Source organism: Rhinolophus ferrumequinum, chromosome 6 (assembly GCF_004115265.2).
Source record: "Rhinolophus ferrumequinum isolate MPI-CBG mRhiFer1 chromosome 6, mRhiFer1_v1.p, whole genome shotgun sequence".
Taxonomy (NCBI): Eukaryota; Metazoa; Chordata; class Mammalia; order Chiroptera; family Rhinolophidae; genus Rhinolophus; species Rhinolophus ferrumequinum.
The window spans coordinates 35,770,828-35,798,512 of NC_046289.1; the positions used below are offsets into that span (position 1 = coordinate 35,770,828).

General features: G+C 35.8%; 1 protein-coding gene across 9 annotated transcripts in view; it reads right to left on the reverse strand.

Annotated features, from left to right (window-relative positions):
- Positions 1-469: 469 nt before the first annotated feature.
- The window catches only part of KIAA0586 (KIAA0586 ortholog), a 105,150-nt gene continuing 77,934 nt past the window's right edge, over positions 470-27,685 (reverse strand). For 8 of the 9 annotated variants that reach the window (XM_033109491.1, XM_033109486.1, XM_033109487.1 and 5 more), the window contains 2 exons: positions 13,877-13,942; positions 470-773 (listed from right to left, as the gene is read on the reverse strand). In XM_033109491.1, the coding sequence (XP_032965382.1) occupies positions 622-773; positions 13,877-13,942 (218 nt within the window). In that variant the 3' untranslated portion in view covers positions 470-621. The remainder of the gene's footprint in view (positions 774-13,876; positions 13,943-27,685) is intronic. The other variant, XM_033109488.1, reaches the window with a different exon arrangement.

Below are 27,685 nucleotides of genomic sequence, written 5' to 3' on the forward strand. Positions count from 1 at the left end.
GCAAATGTGTGTATGTAAGTATATGTGTGTGTACATACCATATATTTGGATTCCTCTCCACTTCCGTTTTAAAGAGTGGTAGCATAATTCACACACTATTTTGCACATGGCTTTCTTCCCTTTAACAATATAGCTAGGAGATAATTCCACATCGACACATAAACATTTTCAGATTCTTTTTGTACCGTAGAGTATTCCACTGTACTGATATATTATCACTTTTAAAAATCAGTCCCTTAGTGATAGGCATTAGCTTGCTTCCAATTATTTACTGTCATAAAAAATTTGGAATGAATAACCTTGAGCAACATAATTTTATAGCTATGTACAGATAATTATAAATTCTTAGATGTCAAAAGTCATGCCTTTTCCCCTGGTCCATGCTGCCTCAGGATTCTAAGAAATAACTCACAGTCAGACTCATGATGATTTACATTTAAATTACTTTATTTAAACATTTTACCTAAATACCCAAATTATGCTTTTCATTTTAATAAAGAATTAGAAATCATTTTTCAGAATATGCTCCAAGAACAAAAGAGTCTGAGATATCGTTTTATACCAGAGAAAAATGACCTCAAAACCAGTGGCACCAATACCGTACTGGCTCTCACTTCCCGTTCAGAAGGTATCTGCTCCTGAGGATTCTGGGTCCCCCTGCATGCTGCTGATGCTCGGAGACTGGGAGCCGTCCTCCAGGTTCACTGTGGGTAACGTCACAGACATCCTGGCAGGTGATGCCTGAGAAGTGAAGAGTGGTACTGCTTTACCGCCTATAAAAAGGAGAAACTTGTTCAGCGAAACAAATGTATTCCTGAGTATTTATGTGCTTTAAACTTTACTAAATAATACACGGGATTAAAACAAGGATTGCATGTGAGGTCACTTCTTTTCTCAAGGTGCTCAGAGCTTGTCAGAGATAAAATACACCCTTCCTCTTTTCCACTCCCACCCTGAGACAGTTAGGGACATTTAAAATGTATATTGAATGTTTATGTCTGAATGTTTACGTTCACCCAGAATTCATATGCTGAAATCCTAATGCCTGGTGTGATGGTATGAGGAGGTGGGGCCTCTGGAAGGTGCCACCGTCATGAACGCGGAGCCCCCACAAAAGGGATTAGTACCTTATAAGAGAGGCCCTCGCCCCTGCCATCATGTGAGGACACAATGAGAAGGTGCTGGCTGTGAACCCGGGAAAGGCACCCTGATCTTGAACTTCCAGCCTCCAGAACTACGAGGTATAAATTCCTGTAATATTTTATTATAGCAGCCTGAGTGGACTGAGACAGTATACAAGTACCAAAAGTTGTGGCACAGATACATGCTAGGTAAGAGCGAGTAGAGGACGTAGTGTGGGATGAAGAATTCAATAATACTCTTGAAACCCAGAGCAGGCCATATATGTATACCTATCTGCATCTACCCTAATTCATTCCTCTAAGTATAAAGTACTGCCTAACAATATAAAGAATGCCAACTTGGTATTGTTTAAGACGACAAATATCCTCATTTCAAATTTCATGGACTTACCGTATACACATAAGCATCTTAAAAACAAATTATTGTAAACAATCTTAAAGACATCTCTGAGTCAAAGGTCATAGTAATTTTTCTAAAACTCCTTCATATTTTTAAAGTAGTTTCCCTAGTAATAAAGTGAAATTTTCCATTAAATTTTTATAGGGAGCACATGAAAGTAGATAGCTCTGAAGATTTCAATGACTCAATCATCGCTGCCCAAGATGATCAGAATATTTGTAAAAGGCAAATTCCTTTCATAGTAGGAAGTCTAACAAAGATTATTTTAATAGCAGACTGTTCCTTTTTGTTACCTTGTATCAGTTTCTTCTTTGTTTAATAAAAGAGGGAAGGATACTAAGATTTGGCATCATTATAGCAACATCGCAGACTGTGATACCACTATATATAATCCTTTAGGAAAAAAAGCAATTCTTATGTCAACTTAAATAGAGTATTTTAAATAGGGAAAAACATTTTGAAATTAAGCTTCGTAAGGATATTATAAAAACAAAAATTAAGAAACAGAGATACTCATCAAAATGGCAGCATGAGATGAGCCTCTGGAAATCGCCCCTGGAATTTACAACTAATCAAACAACAATAACTCCACTAAGTACTCCCTGCACAGCAGACAGGCAAGACGAAGAGGCCCACTACTGAATTCACCTCAAGGTGGGTAAATCGCGCGAGCGGGGGAGGAGGGGAGGAAGAAGTGCAGAGACAAAGCCACGCGGGCGCAGGACGCAGACCTGGCTCAGTGCTCCAAGCTCGCTGCATCCTGGAACTAACGCAGCTGTGGGAGACGGAAGAACTCGGACTGCTAGGGCTCCGCTTATGGCCCACAGGGCTAAGGGGGCAGCATATAACACAGCTGAACCCAATGCTCACGGCAGAGACCTCAGAGAAAAGACTGAGGGAAGAAGGCTGAAAACGGTGGTTTAAGTCCTCACTGCCCAGCACAGAACGGAAGCCTTAGGCACTGAGACTAGCCGCCCCCTCCCTACCCTCCCAGAGCTCGGCCCCCCCCCCACCTGCCCGGTGATAGAAGCGGAACAGTAGCAGTGTCAGATCAAAAGAACAGAATATTTGCTGTTCTGAGAACTGTGGACCGCAGACATAGATTCGCAGCCCAACTAGTTCCAGCAAAGAAGAGGGAGCTGTGGAAGCAGGACTGGCTGTGGTGGTGGTCACTGCCATTGCTCTGGGCCACCTCTCACAACTCACCCCGCCCCTGGCCCCACCTATCTTGGCGGATCCCTGCAGGAGTAAACAGAACTGCTGAAACATACGGGCTCTGAATCTGGTGCAGGAAGAGCTTTGGAACTTCAAAAGCTCTCCGCATACCCACACGGACACTGCGACCTGTGACCCAGGCGAACTATTAACAGAGGAGAAGCCCGTCTCCCAGGGAATCCCCCCCATTGTGTGAGAAGCTGGAATAGTGCAGAGAAAACATAGCACTACCGTGTGAGAGAGAAAAAAAAGGCTGCAGTCGGAGAGAAAATAAAACATTCTACCAACAAGTACTGGAAAACAAAAGACCTCTTCCTATCAACCTGTTGCAGAAGCCACTCCTGTAGGTGTCTAGGAAGAGAAATAATAAATCAGTAATTGCCATGAATAACCAAGGCAACAAGACAGCTCAGAAAGAAAGTGAAAAGTCTCCAGAAAAGGAACTTACAGATATGGAAATATGTGACTTAAAACGACAGAGAATTAGAGATTGCAGTTCTGAAAAAACTCAACGAGATGCAAGAAAACACAGAAAGGCAGTTTAATAAACTCAGACACACAATCAAAGAACAACATGAGCATTTTACGAAAGAGATTGAAATTTTTAAAAAGAACCAAATAGAATTTCTGGAGATTAAGAACTCAATAAAAGAAATTAAGAATGAAATAACCAGCTTAGGTAGTAGAGTTGACCAGACGGAGGAAAGAATCAGTGACATCGAAGATAGAAACCTGGAAATTACACAGATGGAAGAAGAAAGAGACTTGAGACTTAAAAGAAATGAAAGAACTCTACAAGAACTTTCTGACTCCATCAGAAAGAGCAACATAAGAATAATGGGCATACCAGAAGGAGAAGAAAGAGAGAAGGGAACAGAGAATATATTGAAACAAATTGTGAATGAGAATTTCCCAAACTTGTGGACAGAACTGGATCCTCGAATCCAAGAAGCAAATAGAACACCTAATTACCTCAATCCCAACAGGCCTTCTCCAAGGCATATTGTATTGAAGCTGTCTAAAATCAACGACAAAGAAAGAAGTCTCAAGGCAGCCAGGGAAAAGAAGATGGTAACCTACAAAGGAAAGCCCATTAGATTATCATCAGATTTTTCAGCAGGAACTCCACAAGCCAGGAGGGAGTGGAACCAAATATTCAAACTATTGAAAGAGAGAAATTATGAGCCAAGAATAATATACCCAGCAAAGATATCCTTTAGATATGAAGGAGGAATAAAGACCTTTCCAGACATACAGAAGCTGAGGGAATTTTCTAATACACGACCTGCACTATAAGAAATACTAAAGGAGGCTATTCGACCACCATCAACAGGGACAATTTGTAACCAAAACATAAAAAGGGGGAGAGTAAAGGCCTGAACTGGAATATGGGGATGGAGAAAGTAAGCATGATGAAGAAAATGGACTACTCCAAATATCAAACTTTCTTTTACATAAACTTAAGGGTAACCACTCAAAAAAAATCCAGAATTCAAATATATACTGTAATAAAAGAAGAAACAGAGGGAAACATCACAGAATACCACCACACAGAAATAACAGACAACAACAAAAGGGCAAAGAAACAATGGAGACACAGCATTATCAGGAAACTAAAGATAGAATGACAGGAAATCCTCACATATCAATAATCACCCTAAATGTAAATGGACTGAACTCACCAATAAAAAGGCACCGAGTAGCAGATTGGATCAAAAAATTAAACCCAACCATATGCTGTCTCCAAGAGACACATCTCAGCTACAAGGACAAGCATAGACTCAAAGTGAAAGGGTGGAAATTGACACTCCAAGCAAATGGTACCCAGAGAAAATCAGGTGTAGCCATAATGATATCAGATGAAACAGACTTCAGGGTGAAAAAGATAACAAGAGACAAAGATGGACATTTCATAATGGTAAAGGGGACTGTACAACAAGAAGACATAACAATCATCAATATTTATGCCCCCAATCGGGGAGCACCGAAATATACCAAGCAACTACTAACAGAACTAAAGGGAGAAATTGACCAAAACACAATTATACTAGGGGACTTAAATAAATCATTCATTGACAGCTATGGATAGATCATCCAAACAGAAAATAAATAATGAAATAGCAGCCCTAAATGACACATTAGATGAAATGGACATAATTGACATATATAGAGCACTTCATCCTAAAACAGCAGACTATACATTCTTTTCTAGTGTACATGGAACATTCTCAAGGATAGACCATATATTGGGACATAAAATCAGCCTCAGCAAATGTAAGTAGATTGAAATCATACCAAGCATATTCTCTGATCACAAGGCTTTGAAATTGGATATCAACTGCAAAAAGAAAGCAGGAAAAAACACAAATACATGGAGATTAAACAACATACTTTTAAAGAACGACTGGGTCAAAGAAGAAATTAGAGGAGAGATCAAAAGATACATAGAAACAAATGACAATGAAAATACATCCTATCAAAATTTTGGGGATGCAGCGAAAGCAGTTTTAAGAGGGAAATTTATATCATTACAGGCCTATCTCAAGAAACAAGAAAAATCCCAAATAAATAACCTCATGTTACATCTTAAAGAACTAGAAAAAGAAGAACAAGTGAAACCCAAGGTCAGCAGAAGAAAGGAAATAAGAAAAAATCAGAGCAGAACTAAATGAAATAGAGAACAAAAAGACAATAGAAAAAATTAATGTGACAGAGCTGGTTCTTTGAAAAGATTAACAAAATTGACAAACCCTTGGCTAGACTCACTAAGATAAAAAGAGAAGACACTAATTAACAAAATCAGAAATGAAAAAGGGGAAGTTATCACGGACACCAGAGAAATACAAAGGATCATCCAAGAATACTGTGAAGGACTATATGCCACCAAATTCAAAAACCTAGAAGAAATGGACAAGTTCTTAGAAACATATAGCCTTCCAAGGCTGAACCATGAAGAACTGGAAAATCTAAACAGACCGATCACCAGTAACGAAATTGAAACAGTCATCCAAAACCTTCCCAAAAGCAAAAGTCCTGGACCAGATGGCTTCACTAGTGAATTCTACCAAACCTTCAAAGAGGATCTAATACCAATACTGCTCAAACTCTTCCAAAAAATGGAAGAAGACATAGTACTCCCTAACTCATTTTATGAGGCCAACATTACCCTGATACCAAAACCTGGTAAGGACAACACAAAAACAGAAAACTACAGACCAATATCTCTGATGAATACAGATGCAAAAATCCTAAACAAAATTCTAGCAAATCGAATACAACAATGCATTAAAAAGATTATTCATCACGACCAAGTAGGGTTCATCCCCGAGACACAAGGATGGTTCAACATCCGCAAATCCATCAATGTGATACATACATCACATAAACAAAATAAAGGACAAAAATCATATGATTATATCAATTGATGCAGAAAAAGCATTTGACAAGATACAACATCCATTTATGATTAAAACACTTAATAAAATAGGTATAGAAAGAAAATACCTTAACACGATAAAGGCCATATATGACAAGCCCTCAGCTAATCTCATAATTAATGGTGAAAAACTGAAGCCCTTTGCTCTACGTTCAGGAACACAGCAGGGCTGTCCCCTATCACCTCTGCTTTTCAACATAGTCTTGGAAGTCCTTGCCAGAGCAATCAGGCAAGAGAAAGAAATAAAAGGCATCCAAATTGGGAATGAAGAAGTTAAATTATCACTCTTTGCAGATGACATGATGCTATATATAGAAAGCCCTAAAGACTCCACCAAAAAGCTATTAGAAACAATCAACGAACACAGTAAAGTTGCTGGCTACAAAATCAACGTACAAAAGTCCACTGCATTCCTATATACTAACAATGAAATCTCAGAAAAATACAAAAGCAATTCCTTTTGCAATTGCAGCAAAAAGAATAAAACACCTAGGAATAAACTTAACCAAGGATGTGAAGGACCTATATGCTGAAAACTATAAGACATTTTTGAAAGAAATTGAAGAAGACAACAAAGAAATGGAAAGACATTCCGTGCTCATGGACTGGAAGAATCAACATAGTTAAAATGGCTATGTTACCCAAAGCAATATACAGATTTAATGCAATCCCCATCAAAATCCCAATGGCATTTTTTAAAGAAATAGAACAAAAAATCATCAGATTTGGTTGGAACCAAAAAAGACCCCGAATAGCCAAAGCAATCTTAAGAAAAAAGAACAATATTGGAGATATCACACTCCCTGACTTTAGCTTGTACTACAGGGCTACAATAATCAAAACAGCATGGTATTGGCAGAAAAATAGACACATAGACCAATGGAATAGAATTGAGAACCCAGAAATAAAACCACATAAATATGGACAGATAATTTTTGACAAAGAAGCTAAAAACATACAATGGAGGAAAAACAGCCTCTTCAATAAATGGTGCTGGGAGAATTGGATAGCTACACGCAAAAGAATGAAACTGGACTGCTATCAGTCGCAATGTACCAAATTTAATTCAAAATGGATCAAAGACTTAAGCATAAGACCTGACACAATAAACTGCACAGAAGAAAACATAGGTACTAAACTTATGGACCTTGGGTTCAAAAAGCATTTTATGAATTTGACTCCAAAGGCAATGGAAATAAAAGCTAAAATAAACGAATGGGACTATATGAAACTTAAAAGATTCTGCACAGAAAAGAAACCATCGACAAAATAAAGAGGCAACCAAATGAATGGGAGATTTTTGCAAACAGTGCCTCCGATAAGGGGCTAATATCCAAAATATACAAGGAACTCATGAAACTCAACAACAAAAAAACAAACAACCCAATTGAAAAATGGGCAGAGGACCTGAAGAGACATTTCTCCAAAGAGGACATACAAATGGCAAATAGACATATGAAAAAATGTTCAACATCACTAATCATCAGAGAAATGCAAATAAAAACCACAATGAGATATCACCTCACCCAAGTCATAACGGCTATCATCAACAAGACAAATAGTGACAAGTGTTGGAGAGGCTGTGGAGAAAAAGGAACCCTCATACACTGTTGGTGGGAATGCAGACTGGTACAGCCGCTATGGAAGGCAGTGTGGAGGTTCCTGAAAAAATTACGAATAGAATTACCATATGACCCAGCAATCCCTCTCCTGGGTATCTACCCAAAAAATCTGAAAACATTTATACATAAAGACACGTGTGCTCCAATGTTCATTGCAGCTTTGTTTATGATGGCCAAGACATGGAACCAAAATGTCCTTCGATAGATGAATGGATAAAGAAGTTGTGGTGTATATACACAATGGAATACAATTTGGCGGTAAGAAAAGATGATATAGGAACATTTGTGACAACATGGATGGATCTTGAGAGTATAATGCTAAGCGAAATAAGTCAGACAGAAAAAGCAGAGAACCATGTGATTTCACTGATATGTGGTATATAAACCAAAAACAACAAAAGAACAAGACAAACAAATGAGAAACAAAAACTCATAGACACAGACAATAGTTTAGTGGTTACCAGAGAGTAAGAGGGGTGGGGGATGGGAGGTTAGGGTAAGGGGGATCAAATATATGGTGATGGAAGGAGAACTGACTCCAGGTGGTGAACACACAATGGGATTTATAGATGATGTAATACAGAATTGTATACCTGAAATCTGTATAATTTTACTAACAATTGTCACCCCAATAAATTAAAAAAGAAAAGAAAAGAAAAGAAACAGTAAGAATTGCTTTGAAAAAAAATCTCTACAGGACATAGCATTACATATTCTGACATTTTACAAACCCATAGTGCAGAATACTCAAAATAACCAAGAGAAGTAGTACCCCAGATCAGAGTTCACCTCATTAGTAAAAACTAACACAGGGTATAACTATGGCTGAGAGCAAAATTAATTTTCAGCCCACAAAATCAAGTGTTACCTTGCCCCAATTATTAAGAAAAATTCCATTTTTTGACTTACAAAACGACAGATACCAGACATTCTTCACTTCTGTGTTATCTTATTTCACAAAATTGCTTTATATGTACCTGTATTTTCTATGTGAACGAAATTACTGATTAAATTGTCAATGATGTTACAGAGTTATAACTCTTTTTTAATCTCGTAGAAGCTTCCAAATGTCAAGGACTACATTAAGTTCAATTATTGTAAAGTTATGCTATTTCTTATAGTTATTTATATTTATAGAGCAATTACAATTTTGCAATGATCTTTTCCCCATCATTTCACCTCATCCTAACAGTAATTCTGGGAGACAAACAAGGCAACTGAGGCACAGAGATGTCAAAGTTGGCTTTTCTGAAAGCATATGCTGACTAACTAAATATCTATACAAGCCTACTGTGAGTGTAGAACTAAGATGGTGCTAAAACGGTACACAGATGACAAAGAACTAGTCCTCATCTTCAGGAAGTTCAAAGCCTAGGGATGGAGATAAACGTGTACAGGAATAAATACTGAGTTTAAATTAGGTGGAAGTAGCAGTTGAGCTGGGAATTAAAAAAGATGTGGAAAGCAGTGAACAAAACGAACAACAAAATAAAGTCAAGATAAAGTTAGTATGTTAAGGGAACTCTGAGTATTCTGATATCAAAGAACTCATTGGATAAGAGGAACGATGAGAGATGAGAGAGAAGGCCCTAAAGGAAGGCCACTGTCAAATTCTGTAAACACTGATGAGGCACAAACGATTTTGAACATAGGAGTAATATGAGTGAATGTATTTCAGAAAAGAGAATTCTACCAGCTGTGTGGAAAATAAGCAGAGAGGAGAGAGCTGTATGGAAACAGTCCGTGCAAGTATGGATGATTCTTGGAGTGGAAATACATTCCAGATCTTTTGGAGAGAGACTCAGTACTTACAAAGACTCGAGTAAGGCTCTGAAGTGACAAGTCTATTTGACTGAGTACGTAGCAATAAGAACACAAACAAGTCTGAGGCTTCGGTGATACAGAGAGATGGGGCAATACTGGGATCAGTTACATACTTGGTGAATTTGAAGGCCTGCAAGATGTGTGAATGGATTTTTCCAGCAGGCAATCGGAGGCAAAAATGTCAAAGATTGGAAGGCAATTTTAGAGATATAGAAATAACAGTCATCTACACAGATATAATAATTAGAGCAATGAGAATAGTGATCATCTGGGAGAGAAAACAGACTATGAGAAATGACAAAAATATGGTGGAAGGACAAAGAAAGGTGAATAAAGAGGAAATAAAAGAAAACAAAAGGGAAGTGTCTGAGAGATAAGTAGGAAGAGACCCAAGAGTGAAGAGTCACACCAGGTAAGAGATTGTTTTAAAAAAGAGCCTAGTATATTTCATCTAATTCAAAATTGGTAGAGCTAAGGCTACAGCTCACTGCTCTACCCTATATCAAATACCTTAATTACCTACCATAAAAAATTACTACTTTTAAAGGTTGTTGAGGGAAATCCTATTTCAGTAGTGGTGTGTAATGGTAGGGGCAGCTAAAGAGAGGAGCAGTGATAAAGTTTCAAGCACAAGCCCCTTTATGTTAGGTCAAGGTCAGGTCTAGGGCCCAAATGAGTGAAGTCTACTGTTCAGTCATTTGGAAACGGTCCCATCCAGACTGTCGGTGTGAAGCTTCTGTGTGGGAAGGAGCAGAGTCAAGAGCATGGTTGAATGGAGGGCGAGGGAGAGCATGGATTCTGTAATAGGATAGAACCGGGCAGCTGGGATCATACATCTATTCACTCAGCAAACATCAACTGAGCACCTAATACGTGCAGGCACTGTCCTAGACTCTGGCGATTTCAGCAGTGAAGAGAACAAAGGCTCCAATCTCACTGACATCATATTTCAGTTGGGTGTAGGGGCAAATAACAAACAAGTAAGGAAATAAACATAAAATATGTCAAGAGGTGATAGGTGTTATAAAGAAAAATAGGTAAGGGGTAAGAGGGATGATGAGTGATGAGACTTTGGGAAAGTTGCGTAACTTATCTAAACCCCAGTTTCCTCATCTATAAAATAAAGATAAAAGTACCTATCTCAGAACGCTTTGTGACGGTTAAATGGGATAATGCATATAAAGTGTTTTCTTGAGAAAGCACTCAAAACAGATTAGCTTTTCCTATTAGCTCTTTACTTTTTATGTAACTATCCCAAGAGGCAATGACCCTCAGGGGGATGCAAAAGGTAGTCGACTTTAGAGAGAGGGATAAAAATGGTTCATTGAAACCAAGAAAAAAAACCCACAGCTCTAGAAGGCCTCCAAATAAATATGCTACTTTTAATTCTAGTAATTGTGTTTTAAACAAGTCATGTCAATAAAATGCACCACTTTTATCTAAAGATGTTTGTTAATATACATTTTGGGAAGACTTTATGGAGTGTTGATCTCCATAAGCTAAACAGTCACAGTTTTAAGAACTTTAGAAGATAACTTTATAGACTGGGAACATTAAAAAAAAAAAAGCATCATTTTGATTCCTGTTAACAGGCAAAAAGAGTAACATTCCTATCCAGTTATGGTCCTCACGGAGTTTAATTTTTTTTTACAGAAGAGACATAATATCTTAATAAATCATCACTAAAGTGAACATAAATTTTCTGCCTACATTAAATACAGTTTTATGCTTTTACAGTTTGACTTTTTAAACGCCCACAGTCATGTCATTACTCTATGATGTAATTGTTTCAACAGCTGTTTTCAGGTTTCTGTTTTTTTTTTTTACAGACTATTCCTTGATTCTATGGGTTCTCAGTATGTCATTTAACCTGGCATGCATTTAAGCTGGGATGCCATTGAGTGAGACCATGCATTTGAAGCTTCCCAAAATTTATTTTAATATATTTTTTGAGACATTCGAAATTCAAAAATTTTTGGCTTTAAAAATGTTTAAAATTCTTTAAGAAATTTTATGTTTTCTGCTCTCTAATATTGGACTTATAAGACCAAGGAACAGAAAAGCTAAAACTAATTCATCCTAAGAAACACAAGGATTGTTAATGTCCATTTAAAATTTTGCCTGTACATTGTATATTTTTAAAAATATGCATAACTTTCTAAAGGGCTTTTAGAAATGGATAATCTATTTCTAAATTCTAAATGCTGATTCTAAATTCTAAATTCTAACATGCTGATGTAATCAGCATGTTTTAGATTCTGACTCTAATCTTTAAACACTTGATTATCCATTACTATATCTCTGTTATTTGCAAACTTAGAGAAATTCAAACAAAGCATTCTCTCCTAAAACAACATGAGATAAGCAAAGAAAAGAAGAAAACGTTTCCTTGGTAGCTTCAGTATCTCAAACTCCTCATCCAAATGAACTAACTGCTCACGACAGAAGCCATCCATATGAATCTGTGGTATTCTTCTATGAGATGATGGATAGAATAACTTTAAATTGCCTGGACTTGGGTTTTTCTACATGCAGATAAAGATTGGTTTCTTATAAACTGTACATTTAAAATTAAAATAAAAAAGGAAACAAATCAAATAATCTTTAATTCAAGTACATGAAGGCTCTTAACCCATAGTCCATGGATGGATGAACAGGGATCTGTAAATATCCTGAAACGTTACGTAAATTATTTTCATATAAGTACAATTTGGGAGGGAGACATATTGTGATATCTATCTGCATCTTAAAGGGGTCTGTGGCTCCCAAATATTTAAGAATCATTGACTTAAAGGATAGCCAGCCCCATGTGCAAGCAAATCACATTTTCTGAGTTGTCTTTCCAGCAGTAGTGGTGAAACATGAGTTCCTCTCCTGTTAATTAAGGAGGCCTTATTCTCTAAAGCAACTCCACTGCCGCACTAACCAAACTGCACTGTAATTCTTTATGTGTCTGTCACTTCCACTGGACAGTATATTCCGTAAGAGCATGGACTTACAGGTACACAGTAAGAATCTGTGACCTTTTCATCTTGTATCATCATGATTTGCTTGTGGGTCTGTTGTTCCTGTTAAGTATCCTATTAACCTTTGCACCCACAAAGTTGTAGCATAGCACCAGGTACACAGTGGGCCTGGAAATGATTGCTGAACTAAGATGATTTGTTTCTACCTAGAGTGTGTATGGCTGCTCAGGACTAAGGGCTTGCTTAGCCCCACGCTGACCAGATCTTGTCTTTAAATCAGCCCTGAGTTCCAGCAATGCAGTTGCTTCCCAGCTGTCTGTGAAAATGGTACAGTATTTCAGCTGTGTTTTATTGAGTTCTTGAAGCATTTTTCCTGTCCACCCTGGGCTCATCCACTCTTGCTTTAATTCCTTGTTTAAGCAGCTGCTAAACTGTCCTGCTGTATTCAATTCTCCTCACATACTTAACCCAGCCCTGCAGATTTTGCAACATTATAGCTTCAGTGCTTGAGAACAAATATTACAAGTCTTGATGAAGAAAGTGCCTAGTCATTTGATGTTTTAGTATGTAATATTTTATTTGCCTCTGCTTTCCAGAATTAGTCACTATTAAACATTTCTTTCCTTACTTTCATGTTTAAGAGAATGATTTAAAATGTTACTGTAGTCTCATCCCAAAATGTGCTTTGGAAATATAAATCTATTACATTTTTTAAGCTTATATTGCTTCTGTTTTTCGAGTTGACAAATGCTTATTTTAAAATTTATAATTTAAGATAAAATTCTTCCTATAGGAAGAATAAATGTATCGGCACCTGTAAAAACAACTCCAATTCTTTTTCCTCTAAAAAGCAATAGTTTATGTGAAAGATTTGTTTCTTCTTATGCCAGGTTCCAGCTGCTTCACTTTGTTTAAAACTGACTTCAAAGTTTAAACCCTGTCCTGTCCCAACAAATAACCTCCCCAAGATGGAATTATCTCAAGTGCTATCCTCAGAGCTCTGAATACCACACCTGCAGCCTTTTAATTCAACATTTTATAAACTTTCCAAAGGGAAATGATAATTTTTTTTCTGTCCCTTAACTTCTAGACAGTTGAGTTTAGTGCACAAACGGAGTTCTGTATCTGGGAAGAGTCTACAGATATTTTAGATGAATAAAAAATTGGAATTTCTATCTCTAATATGTTGATTATTATAAGAGAAAGAAACTAAGGAAATTTAAAAATATGAATAACTCCAAGTTCAACAACTTTTAAAGTAAAAATGTTACCTGTGAATACAGTTGTAAGGTACAGACTGGGCTCAATTTGGGTCTGATCCATATCGTCTGGTGAAGCTACAGTTAGAAATTTTTTTCATAAGAAAATCAGTTAAACATAAAAATAATCACGATTCGTTTCTATTCACTAAAGAGAACACAAACCAAATGCACTCCCACAGTTGCTCTCATAAAACCAGGTAAACAGAAGCCTGATCTAATGGCCTTAATATAAAGAAGGAAGTTAAACAGCCGAATTTTAATGACTGTCAATAAAATAATACTTTACCTAGTAGATTATTATCTTTATGCATCAAAGATTAGGGAAAGGGGGAAGCAAAGGATCATGAGAGAATTCAGTCTGTGTTAAATAAAAGAAACCCCTGGGCCATTTCTCCCAAGGTTAAAAGTTTGCACAGATTCTCTTACTTAAGGATTTAATCGTTACAGAAAGAAGTTGAGAATTTCCCTTCTCCCTAGGCCAGCCCAACACAGCTGATGTGAAACAAAAGCAATACGGTTGTTAGGAACACGGAAAAGCCCTACACTGTATAATAAACCTAAGCCAACTTTTAATACTAAAATGAAATAGGATGGGGAAAAACTCTTTATGGCTAGAAAATTATGAAACAAGGAACGTTAGGTAACTGAAGAGAGAAACTTGTAGTGCATATAGTTGTCAGGCCAAAGGCATCTGCTCCTGTTGATGGCATGTGGTCAACCTATGCTCTGAAATAATGTCAGTAACTGTCCATAACCATCGCTTCACACAAATGCTTAGGGCAGAATGATTTGGAAAAATCATTCATAATAGGGTATAATCAGTATTTTCTGATTTTCTCTAAGATAAAAAAATGTCAGTCATCTCTTAGGCTTCTTTTATTTCACAAAAATTTCAAGTGGATTTAAAAGAGAACTAAGTGAATGTGACTTTAAGCGGTACCTCGTGCGCTAAACTGGGCAATATAGTCTCACTGGTGACAAACATTTATGTTAAACTATTGTAGTTACACTGCAGGAAACATAAAAATCAAACAGGTTTAAAATTAAATGGAATACAGATCAATGAAGGTAAAACTTAAAGCTTAAAAAGAATAGTTTTAGAAGAAAATATAGATTTATAAGGGTAAGATTGTGGGCGAATACAATTGACTTATATGTTGATAATCTGCAACAGACCAAAATGGAACATTCAATGTTGACATTGTTTTTTAAAAATCTTTCATTGAAATTGCTTACTGCGCTGTTCCTATCAGACACTCCCACTCCATCTCTGTTTCTGAGATTGAGAGGGGGACAGAAGTTCCTGCTCGGCCCTCTCGCTCATTAGAGCTACCTTTCAGATTCTACACAACACCTCGTACAAACGTGGAAACGGGGGTCTCGGGACCACCTCAGAGGCCCCTTCCACTGAAGAACCATTTGTTTATAACAAGTAAAATTTAGTGACAGTCTTATGTGAAGTGGTTGCCTCCAAGCCCAGAATACAAACTTATCCATTATGTTAAGGTAAGAAATAAGCAATGTTTGTATGAATCCCCTTTCATACAAAACAGAACTGGGTGGAAACTAAGAAAAAGGAAACCTACTTTAGGTCTAAGGAGGGTTCAATTAAAAAAAAAAATTAAGTAATTTTTATTGTAACCATCATTATACTAGGTGTTGTGAAGACCACAAAGAAGAGTAAGACGTGGTCTCCATCCTCTTTCACTGGAAAGACAAAACTAACACAGAGCAGACTGAGAGTAGTAAGCAAATCTTCCGACTAATGTTCCTGTTTCAACAACAATATTTTAAAGGCTAATTTTAAAGGATTTTAAAGGCTAATACCTAATTAAACTCCCTGCTTTTTAGCATGGTACCACTCCTATCTGCTACTGTTTCCAGTTGTGTAACTCAAGTTCTTCTTCTACTCTTGGTCAGTTTTCTTTTCCTCTTCTTGTTCTATGGCCTTCTTTTTTATTCTCTTTAAGAAGGTGCTACGTATATATTGTACCTGGATGGCTTTGGAGAAAGGAGTTGTGAAACCTTTTCTAAACCAGTGATTTTCAACAGAGGCTTGGGGTAGAGAGAAGGGAAAGTCTGAACCACGTGGGGGCTTTTTTAAACTAACAAGGGTTCCCTTTATTCTGATAGGCCCACACTCCTCCAAAGTGGTTGTGTCCCCAAAGGGAGCTGCTGCTACAGTGAAACATGTCTAAATTCATAGCAACCTAAATACGAATTTTACACACTCACTTTCTTTGCAATAAAAAATGGAGCATGCTTTATTTAAAAAATGAATTTTAACAAAAAAAATAACAACTATTTCATTACTGCAAAACAAAGCACACTTCAGTCATCTCTTTATATCCAACAAAACAACATTATTAGTAAAAACATCTAAACCGAAATAACATAATGTTTATGTCTTCAATAAACTACTTCATAGGCTGAAGTAAAATCACTACAATACTGGATTTTCTTAAAGGACAAGAAATTACATAGTTTCCCTCCATTAACCTTCTTCATTTCCCGAGATACAGTTCTTTACATACAGTTGCTCAAGAAATAGCCAGCTGACCAATGTTTCTGAAACCTTTATTTTAAATATACTTTGTGATCTTTTATAGATCATTTTTTAGGAAAAAACACCCACTTTTTTTCTAGTCATTCTGTACTGTGATATGTAAGAAAAAAAAAATTGCATGTAAATGACAACAGGACGCTATGTTAGAGGCAGCTGTAAGTGGCTAAGAGGACAGACTCAGAAGCTAAACTGTCTGACTGCAAATCACAGTGCCACCTCCAACTAGCTGTGAGACCCGAAAGAAATACCACCACTTTGTGAAATGTCACCATTTTGCGCTTCCATTTTTTCTTCCGCTTCATAGGTTTCTTCTGATCATTTAACAGAGGTGATATATGTACATAACTTAGAACAGGGCCTACAAAGTAGGCACTCAATAAATAGTAGTTTATTATTATTTAGCCTGTGATGATTTTCTAATTTTTCCCAATTGACCAAAAAAAAAAAAAACAACAACAAAAAAAAATATTCCCGTTAGGCAACATTTTCAAAATATTTTTTGACAGGGAGACTTTTTGTTCAAAAAGAAGAAAACGAAAAAATACTGATCACATATTACAGCAGAAGAGCTGCAAGGGATCTTATCTCAGAGATTAGTAGCCTTTTCTAATCGCAGAGATTATTAGTCCTTACTAATTAGGAAATTAAGATTCAGAGCGGTTACTGACAAAGAAACCAATGTCACAAATTAGTAGTAGGGACTAACACCCATAGTGGAGAGTTCTTTCCCCACCTCCAAACTTTCTCAGGCCCTTCTACTAGGATGTCTTCAGATATCGAGGCCTGGAAGAACAATCAGAAATTCTCTTCCACGTCCTAAAAAATTATCAAGGAAAGAAAGACAGTTTACTGTTTCAGAGCATAGCCTTTGCTTTTGGAGTTGGACTTGATGTGATTCTCACCTGTGTCATTTATTAGCTATGTGACCTTGGGCAAAATACGTACTGCTGAGCCTCAGGTTCCTCAAGTGAGAATAACATTATGTAACTAACAGGGTTGATGAAGGATCTCAGTAGTGTGTGTCGCATATAGGAAGTATACATGGATGGTAGCTTTTACACATTGTGGCTGTTATTATAAACATAAACAAAACTCTCCTCTACCAAAACTGGGGGAGGATCTCGATTTCTGCACTGATTTCTCCTAACAGTAAAAAAAAGCCATTATGTCACTAGCAGTAACTACTGTCATTTATTCCTGTAATAAGTGGCCACCTCATAAATTCTCACTTGCAGGATGACAGAGTTTGCTGGAAGGATGAGTACTGTGCTCTGCAGGTGGAGATTAAAGTAGCAAACAACTTACACCCTGACCAACGCGATCCGAAAACTGTTTATAGAGTTTGTTGACTCTTACACTTCCTCACCCTCGTGTTCAAAATTGAAGAAACGTAATACGCGTTGGTATTTAAGTCAAAGGATAAGAAGAGAACATTTCTTAATATTTGATGTATAAATTTCTATGGAAATTCTGAGTGGTTAATACTAATTAAAAATTGTCCTAAGTTACCAATGAATATAATTTATCCTTTTACCTTTACCATAACAGGCAAATGTGTCAACCTTTATTTAAATGTTTAAGGATACAACAAAATAAAAACAAGTGACCTTAGATTCGGAAATGGAATCTAAGGCTGGGAAAGCAGGGATACTGCTGAAAGCGCTTTAAATGAGGGCACACACAGATTACTGGATTGTACCACTTGTACACTAGGCTTTTTCCAAACACTCACCTCATTTCAGTACTTTAGCATTGTATTTTAGAATGGTCATTCAAAATCTTGTAGCTATATGGTGCTAATTTGAAAGTAAACCATGCTGTAGTATTTCAAAGAGTGGTATTTAAAGGATAGAAACCCGGGCTTTACAATTTTTTATTTTTGGTTTGAAAGTTTATCTTCTGCTCCTTAATTCCATCTTTAGTAAGACTCAATAGTATAGCAATACTGAAATCCGTATATCATTACATTTAACAAATACAATGGATTATTTAACAAAACTGTGCAGGACTGGAGACTTGTTAACTGCAAAATCAGGATATAAAAACGAAGACCCACAAACATGTATTTTTTAAGCCACAAAACAAGAATTTTTAAATGGGTGATGTCCAGAATTTGAAACAAAATCTAATAAAGAAAAATCTAAAATTTAATAACATTAAGAATAGCTGGATCTTCTATACTAATTTGAGATCACTGAGAAAATAAAAGGAATATTAGTAATATTATTATAGTAGTTAAAATATATTTTAAAAAAAAGTTAACACTTGTTAAACAAATAATCTGGCCAGATTAAGTTTCTCATTGGCTGCATATCTAATAGGTATACAAACACGCTCCAGTATCAGCATTTTCAAAAATAGTATCTTGGTGGCATAAAAGCTTATATTCAACTGCCAAGAAGCTGATGGGTAATTCAGAAAATAGATGACCCACCTATCCTGAATGCAGACCATGATTTACTTGAATAATGTACATTTAATTATTAAAGCTCATTAAAAACCTTTGTAGGGCTTGAATGTATTGCTGTGTAGTGTGATAACAAAGAGAGTTCCTGCCTTTTAGGGGCAGGAATTAGAGTCTAGAGGGACATTCCAGCACTAAAATTTGGGGGAGAACTGAGAGACTCGATGGTTTAGTAGACAACTTTATCTCCAGTGCATTTCCTGTGGGTTGAACAGCCTGTGACACAGCTACTAAAACAAACTCCTCTCAGATAATTCTTGATAAAAGCATGCCATAATGTTTTGAAAACTAAAAGAATCTTAAAAATGATGATAGGTTTGCCCCGTGAGAGAAGCCATAGTTCTATATGATTTCATTTATTTAAAGTACAATTTCATTTATTTAAACTAATCCATGCTGTCAGAAGTCAGAGTAGTGGTTATCCTTGCAGGGGAGCAGGTTGTGCCTGATGGAGCATGAGGGGGCTTCCGGGGTGCTGGTCATTTTCTGTTTCTTGAGCTGGGTGTGGGTTATAAAGGTAGCTCAGTTTTTTAAAAATTCTTTCAGCTCTATACTGATGTGTACTTTTCTGTATGTATATTAGGTTGGTACAAAAGTAACTGCAGTTTAAAAGGTTAAAAATAATTGCAAAAACCGCACTTACTTTTGCACGAACCTAATACTTCAATAAAAAGATGAAATTGAAAACAACAGATTAATTTCAGCAATGAAAAGGTGATTCCTTTATAGTTCTGAAGTGTTTTCCAATTACTGAAATAGCCAAAAAACTAACTAACCTTACTAGTAGCTTTTAATATCAAGTGAATAGTTACTGCTAGGTCATAAGCCATACCGATGACTATAAAGAGAAATTCCTTTCTGTTTCTTTTCTTAAAATCTTGCAATACCAGTGCGCTGAAATGATTCAGAAGCAGAAGGTGAGTTTTGCTGTTGTTCTGCTTTGACTCTCTCAGGACTCACTATTTAGGATACTGGATGCTCTGCAACAATTAGTCATTCAATTAAATTGAAAGCACAAAAGAATCTCATTGTAACTAAACCTGAAAGCATTTTATTAAGCATAATGTTATAAAGCATAATATTTCTAAAATATTAATACATTCTGTAAAAGCCATTTAATTCCCTTTTTTTTTTTTTTTAAAGGAGGGTACAGCTCACAGTGGCCCATGTGGGGATCGAGCCCTTGCAACCTTGCTGTTATTAGCACTACGCTCTAACCAACTGAGCTAACCCGCCACCCCTTAGTTCCTTATTTTTGGTGCAAAGAAGTTTGCTGTTGCAGTTTAGGTCTGTAAAAAGCAATGACATCATAACTATGTTTCAACTGAATTCTAACTCTTATTCAACAATAACTCCTATAACTCGTGTGAACAGGAGGCCACAGTTGTTAGAGAAGGCCACTATTATCATATTCTTATAAATGACATCTGATAGCAAACAAAGCTGAAAGCAAAGTAACTAATAGTTACCAAGCAGTTTGAACTTAAGTGCCTCTACGATCTACACACAGAAAATCCATTTTTTGAGATGGAAATCCTTCCTAAATATAAAAACTTCATTCAAATTACAGCTAGGGACTACAGTAGATTTTTCCATATCTAGCCATTCCTAACTAAATTTGGAAACAAAAATTAAATGTGACACAGTGACCAGTTCACTTCACCAAGGCCAGACCGGGTAACTTTTGAAAAAGAGTGAAAGAATGAAAAATGAGCTTTCAAATACAGGAAGCCACTAGAAAATAAGAACAACACCATTCCATATCCTAAAATTAGAGCTTTAAGGATTTTCTGTTGAAGAGTGAGTTTCAGGGCGAGGGGGTGGGGAGGTGCGGGTGGATTTCTGCTCACTGTACACACGACACCAGTGGGAATAAGGGCCAGTCCAAGGGCTGCGTTACCATGACTCTGGGTAATGGTTCCAAGCTGTGAGGCACAGCTGTATGGGCCCTGCCAGCAAGGCCATCGCAGCCGTGCTTTGATAGTGTGGGGCCCTGAAGTGTCAGCATATAGAGAAGGCAGCAGTTGTTGGCTGTGAAAACAGTCTGATACAAACCAGATGGGAACTTACTAGATGGGCAACACAAAGGAAAACAATTGGCTCATTCAACAAAGTCAGGCCCCTGCCCCAGAGAATTCACAGAAGACAATAACACTCACCCAGAGTTGATGCAAACAAGAAACAGCCATGTGGTTACTAGTTTAAAGAATTGTTTTTCCTCAGACTAAACAAAGTTTTGATTTCTAATACTTGTATTCATTAATTGTAGTTTGGGGTGCAGGCCTTTTGCCAAAGACAAATATTTCATTTATACAATATATACTTTTGTGACACCAAGAGAAATATATGGAGACATAGAAACTTATTTGGTGCTGCTTCCTGAAAAGTGCTATGAACATAGGCTCAGCTATTTCAGGAAACTGGCAAATTTAGAAAATGATTGATCATGCTGACACAGTAATTAGAAAATATCCAACATAATATTTCCAGGACTTCCTACGTCTGATTTGTTTTAATGTAGGCAGAATGACATGAATGGCAATAATCACAAGTTTCTCAGAACTGCATTTCTACCTAAATGATTTTTTCTGACTCCATTAGGTGGGACACCATTATTGCAATTATATTCACAGGAAGAAAAGTGCCAGGGCTCTCCATAACCTTACTGTGTGAGGCTCATCCAGAATGGAAAGTGCCTCTCCATTCTGAATTGACAAGTATAACAAAGATTAACAACTAGACTTTAAGATAACTTTTGACAGTAACATTTCAAATAAAGACTTCTGTAGGCGTGTATTCCACAACAGTGATTTGTTTTACTATCTTAAAAGGTAGTAATCAGCATTCTAGCTTAAAATAATTCACAGGTAACTGACTTCCACTGGGAATCCCAATACACCCTGGGCCTCTGCATTTGCTACTAATTTAAAAACATACCCCAAAAAGCCTTAAATTGGTAATCACCATTCTTAGGTGATACATAAGGCATCAAGGAAACAAAAAAAATAAAAGCATTTTCATGCACATATTTGAACATATTTTACAATTAAGTGATCCTGTTTTATTTTGTACTTTTATAATAATAAATGATAATTAGGTTTCTTAAAAGAGAAGACATATAATTGTGGAATTGTGAAAATTACTGTAGCCTATGAAACACAACTCAGGCTTCCTAATTTGCATTTGCTGTATTGTCCAGATTATTTTCACTGCCTCTTCCCACCCAAAAAAGTTGTGGTCGAACACTTAGACATCTTCCCTGTTGCATTACATCTTTCATTCCTCACAAGGTAATTCTGAAGTAAACCAGAGAAGCAGAAATGGAGTGACAACCTGGGTGTAAGCTGATGTACTCACAAGCAGTTCCAGCCACAGGCATTTTCCCCCTGCACTCGGTTGCACATGCACACTCACATACATTTTTTTAAAAAGTGCTGAATAACTGAGTGTTTTCACTATATTTAATCATCAAACCCAAGAAATCCGTTTCTGCCATCATAAGCTGAATTACCATGTAAAAAGTAGGAAAAGAAAAACTAAAAAACAAAAACGTGTTATTTATTGAAGTCTTACATAGGAGGAACTAAGAATAAACACATCACAGTCATCAATGAATCGATTCTGTTAAAAGTTTTTTAAAAGTTGTTTTCAACACATGGAATCAACTGTCTTACAAAATGATTAACAAGGGTAGTTTGTCTTGGATTTATTAGTAAATTATTTCTTAGACATTGGGTTCACTCATGAAAAAAATGGGAGTTGGTATCATTCCTATCATTAGGCAAACTGACATTTATGCACTTCTTCAGAAATTGCCCGTTGCTACTTTTATTGGTGCTTATGTATCTAAAGATATCAACCTAATGGACTAGCATAAATTTTATAAGAATAAAACACGTAGTTGCATTTAACAAGTTTTTATCTCATAAAAAGATCTTGATATGATTTCTGAGAATAAGGGCTAGATCATGCAGAACCTTTTAGGTCACAGCGAGGAGTCTGGACTTTATTCTGGTACAAAAAGAAGTCTTTGGAGGGTTTTGAACAGGAAGTCATGTGATCTGGTTCATATTTTTAGAAGATCACTCTTGTTCAGGGTGGATAGTAGACAACAGGGGATCAAAAATGAATATAGGAAAACGAGTTGAGAAACTTCTCTGGATAACATTAAGGTTGAAGATATTATGCTTAAAAAATCAACTGCAAAACTTACAGAAGGTAGAAAACGTAATTTGATATGAAGTCCCTAAAAAAAAAAAAAATCTTGGTCGGTTTTATCAGAACACTGAAAACCATGGTATCAGGCAACAGTTTTTAATAACTTCTGTAGACACTGAGACAATCTTTCTTGTAATAATGAAAACTACAATAATGGAGAGTTCTTTGTCAGCTGTAAAGGATTTGACAAGTATTAGTTTCATCATTGTAGGTTTGGGGGGAAGAAACAGATCTACCATACTTGGCAGTGACTGTGTTCTGTCCTAGTGTAACTCTATGTAAGACATACTCATATTGACTAAAGCATGATCAAACCAGTAAAGAGCTTGGGAAAATGGTGTAAAACAAGGAAAAGAGCATCAGCTTTGTATTCAGGTAGATATGCACTTGAATTCCAGATTTTCATTTTCTAAACTGTGCGCTGCAGGAAAATTAGTTAACCTTTATGAACCTTATCCTTCTCTCTTACAAAATGGGAATACAACTACCTGTATGGCATGGTATTGTGAGGAATAAATGAAATAATAACACAGAGTGCCTAGCAAGGTTTCCATAAACGGAAACCATTGTTAAGATTATGATTGTGTTCCGGGCCCAAAAGAGCTGGGGGCTGGGGTTAAAGATGAATAAGCCATTTTCAACTGGAAGTTTAGTAAGGAGCCAGAAGGATGGAGCTGAATGTTGAAGACTAAGAAGTTTGCAGACATGTAAAAGTAGGGAAAGAAGGAAACTCCAGGTGGAAGGAAGATAATGTGCAAAGGCATTGAGACCTAGAAGTGCAGTATGTGGAGAAAACTCAATATTTATTGAATTGAACTGGGTTGATTACACATTATATTGAATGTGCCAATAAAAATAAGTTATGAGCTGACAATTCTTTCTTTTCTGAAATCTAAACATTTATTTTTAAAACAAGTATATTTCCATCGAGTACGTTAGTTATTAGCACGTACACTATCTTCTTTTCCTTGTTTCTAGTTAGCTATTAATTATAAAGCATAAATGTTCCAGACTTTTAGCTTGAATGTAATGTATTCTTAAACACCCAAAAATCCAACTTCTATTACGCTGAAGATATAATGTATTATAAAAATATAGCTAATTATCTCCCCTGAAGTATTAAATATAAGACAAAGATATGACTAAATTTTTGCAATATACTTGGTCTCACATTTAAACACATTTTAACAACAAAACCTTTTCTACATTCCCAAATAAACTTTTAGTACAATTAAGAAAATTCATGAGAAAGAAGTATAATAAACTCAGTAATATTTAAGTCAGCTTTATTGCAGTATAATTCATACCCCAGAAGAGTCACCTTTGCTAAACTCATATAGTTAATATACCCACCACCAGTTATATACCCACCACCAATCAAAATTTAGAACATTTCCATCATCCCAAAAAGTTCCTTTCTGCCATTGGTAGATGAACCCTCCTCTAACTCCTAGGGAACCACTGATCTGTGTATTCTCTGTATCTATATTTTCCCCCCCAAAACCTCAGATAAATGTATTTGTGATTAAAATACAGTATCTAGTCTTGTGAATTTGGCTTCTTTCACTTTGTACAATATAGTTGATATTCATCCATGCTGCTGTGTATATCAGTATTTCATTCCTTTTCATTGCTAAGTAGTAGTATTCCATTGTTTGCCTGCACCACAGGTTGTTTACCCATTTACCTGTTGAAGGACATCTTAGTAGATTCTGGTTTTGGTAATCATGAATGAAACTGTTAAAAACTACTAGAATACAGGTTTTGTGTGAACATAAGTTTTCAGTTCTCTTGAGTGAATGCCTAGGAAATGGACTGACTGCTGGATTGTACGGTAAATTTACACTTATTTTTTATAAGAAACTGCCAAAATGTTTTCCAAGGTGGCTGCAGTATTTTGCATTCCCACCAGCAGTGTATGAGAATTTGAGTTGCTCTGCTTCCTCATCAACGCATGGGACTATCAGTTCGTTTGATTTCAGCCAACCTAATGGGTATTTAGCAGTACCTAATTTTTAATTAGCATCTCCCCAGTAACTAATGATATTGAACATACTTCCATGTGCTTATTTGCTATCTACATCGCTTTTTTGGTGAAATTCCTGTTCAAATATTTCACCTACTTTTAAAATTGGGTTGTTCATTTTCCTACTATTGAGTTTTTTTAGTTTTAAAAATATATTCTGGACTCAAATTCTTAATCAGAAAGTGGATTTGGAAATATTTTCTTCCAATCTGTAGTTTGTCTTTTTCATTTTCTTAACAGTGTCTTTTAAAGAACATTTTTATTTTGATAAAGACCAATTAATCATTTAATCAATACATTCTTTTATGAACTATGGTTTTTCTATAAGATCTTAAAAGTCTTTGCTCAACCAGAGGTCACAAAAATTTTCTCTTGTATTTTCTTCTAGAAGTTTTGTAGTTTTAGGCTTTACATTTAGATTTAGCATGTATTTTGAACTCATTTTTATATGTTTGTGAGATATGGGTTGAGGTTCCTTTTTTTATGTATAGATGATCACTTGTCTCAACACTGGTTGAAAGATCACCCTTTCTCCATTACATTATTTGCCATTCGTGAAAAACAAATTTATTATACACGTGTGAACTGTTTTGGGACTCTATTCTATTCCACTGATCTATTTGTTAATATTTATAGCAATACCGCACTATTTTGATTACTGTAGCTTTATAATAAGTTTTGGAGCCATACAGTATAATCCTTCTACTTTTTCTTTTTAAAAGTTATTTTGGCTGTTCTAGACCCTCTGCTTTTCCTTATGAGTTTTAGATTCAGCTTGTTACTTTCTACTAAAGATCTTAGAATTTTGACTGAGATTGCACTGAATCTATAGATCAATTTGAGGAGCACTGACATGTTATTTTTGAATCTTCTAATACATGGATATATTATCATCTATCCATTTAAGTCCTCTTTAATTCCTCTCATCGGGTGTTTTTGTAGTTTTTAACACACAAATCTTGCAAATATTTTATTAGATTTATACTTAAGTATTTCATGTTTCTGTTGCTATGATAAATTGTAGTTTTTAATTACAATGTCCAATTTCTCACTGCTGGTACAGAGAAATGTCATTGATGTTTATTTATATGTTGACATTAGCCTGTGACTTGATAAAATCATGTATTAGTTTTAGTAGGGTTTTTTGTTTGTTTGTTTTGTTTTTGTAAGCCTTGTGGGAATGTCTACAAACAATCATGCATCGGCAAATAGTAATAAGTTTAAATTTTGCCTTTCTAATTTGTATGCCTTTTATTTATTTTTCTTGCATGATTTTATTGGTTATACTGCCAGTGTGATTTTGAATAGAAGTAATAAGAACAGACTTCATGTGCCTTGTTTCCCACTTATTAGGAAAGCATTTAATCTTTCACCATCAAGTGTGATGTTGGCTACAGGTTTCTTCTAAATGTCCTTACTGTGTTGTCCTTTGATTCTTAGTTTTCTGAAATTTTAATCATGAATAGATTGTTGAATAATGTCAAAACCTTTTCTGCATCTATTGAGATTATCACATTTTTTTTCTTTAGTTTGTTCATATGGTGAATTACATTGATTTTTGAATGTTGAACCAACTTTTTTTTACTGGAATAGGCCCACTTGGTCATAATTTACTGTCTTTTTATATGTTTTTGGATTCAATTAACATTTTGTAGAGGAATTTTTACCTACGCTCATGAGGGATATTTGTCTATAATCTTTTTCAGTAATATCTTTGTCTGGTTTTGGTATCAGGTTAATACTGGGAGGAGTTCTCTCCTCTTCTGTTTTCTCACAGAATTTGAATAGAATTGGTATTATTTCTCTATCAAATAGAATTCTCCAGTGAAGCCATGTGAGCCTGGAATCTTTGTTGGAACATTTTAAACTAAGAATTCATTTTTCTTTAATGAATATAAGATTAGTTAGGTTACCAGTTTCTTCTCAAGCTAGCATAGACAAAATTTTTCCATTTTACCTAAGTTGCCAAATTTATGAGCATATATTCATAATATTGCTTTATAATCTCTTTAATTTCTGTAGAATCTGTACTAATTTTCCCTCTTTAATTCCTAATAATGATAATTTGTGTGTTTTCCATTTTTTCCTTCATCATTCTGGCTGGGGTTTATCAATTTTATTAATCATTCCAAAGGTTTTGGTTTCATTCACTTTCTGCTATATTTATGTTTTCAATTTCATTCTGCTCTTTATTATTTCCTTTCTTCTACTTCTTAGAGGTTTGATTTGCTCTTATTTCTCTGGTTTCCTAAGGTGGAGGCTTAGAGCACTGATTTCAGACCTTTATAGTCTATTACAATATAAGCATTTAATGCCATAAATTTCCCTCTAATCACTGTTTTAGTTTCATCCCACAAATTCTGATATGTAGTTTTCTATTTTCATTCAGTTCAAAATATGTTATCATTTCCTTTGTAATTTCCTCTTTGACCCTTAAATAAAGGTTTACTAAGTGCTGTGTTTCCCTGAAAACAAGACCTAGCCGGACAATCAGCTCTAACACGTCTTTTGGAGCAAAAATTAATATAAGACCCGGTATTATAC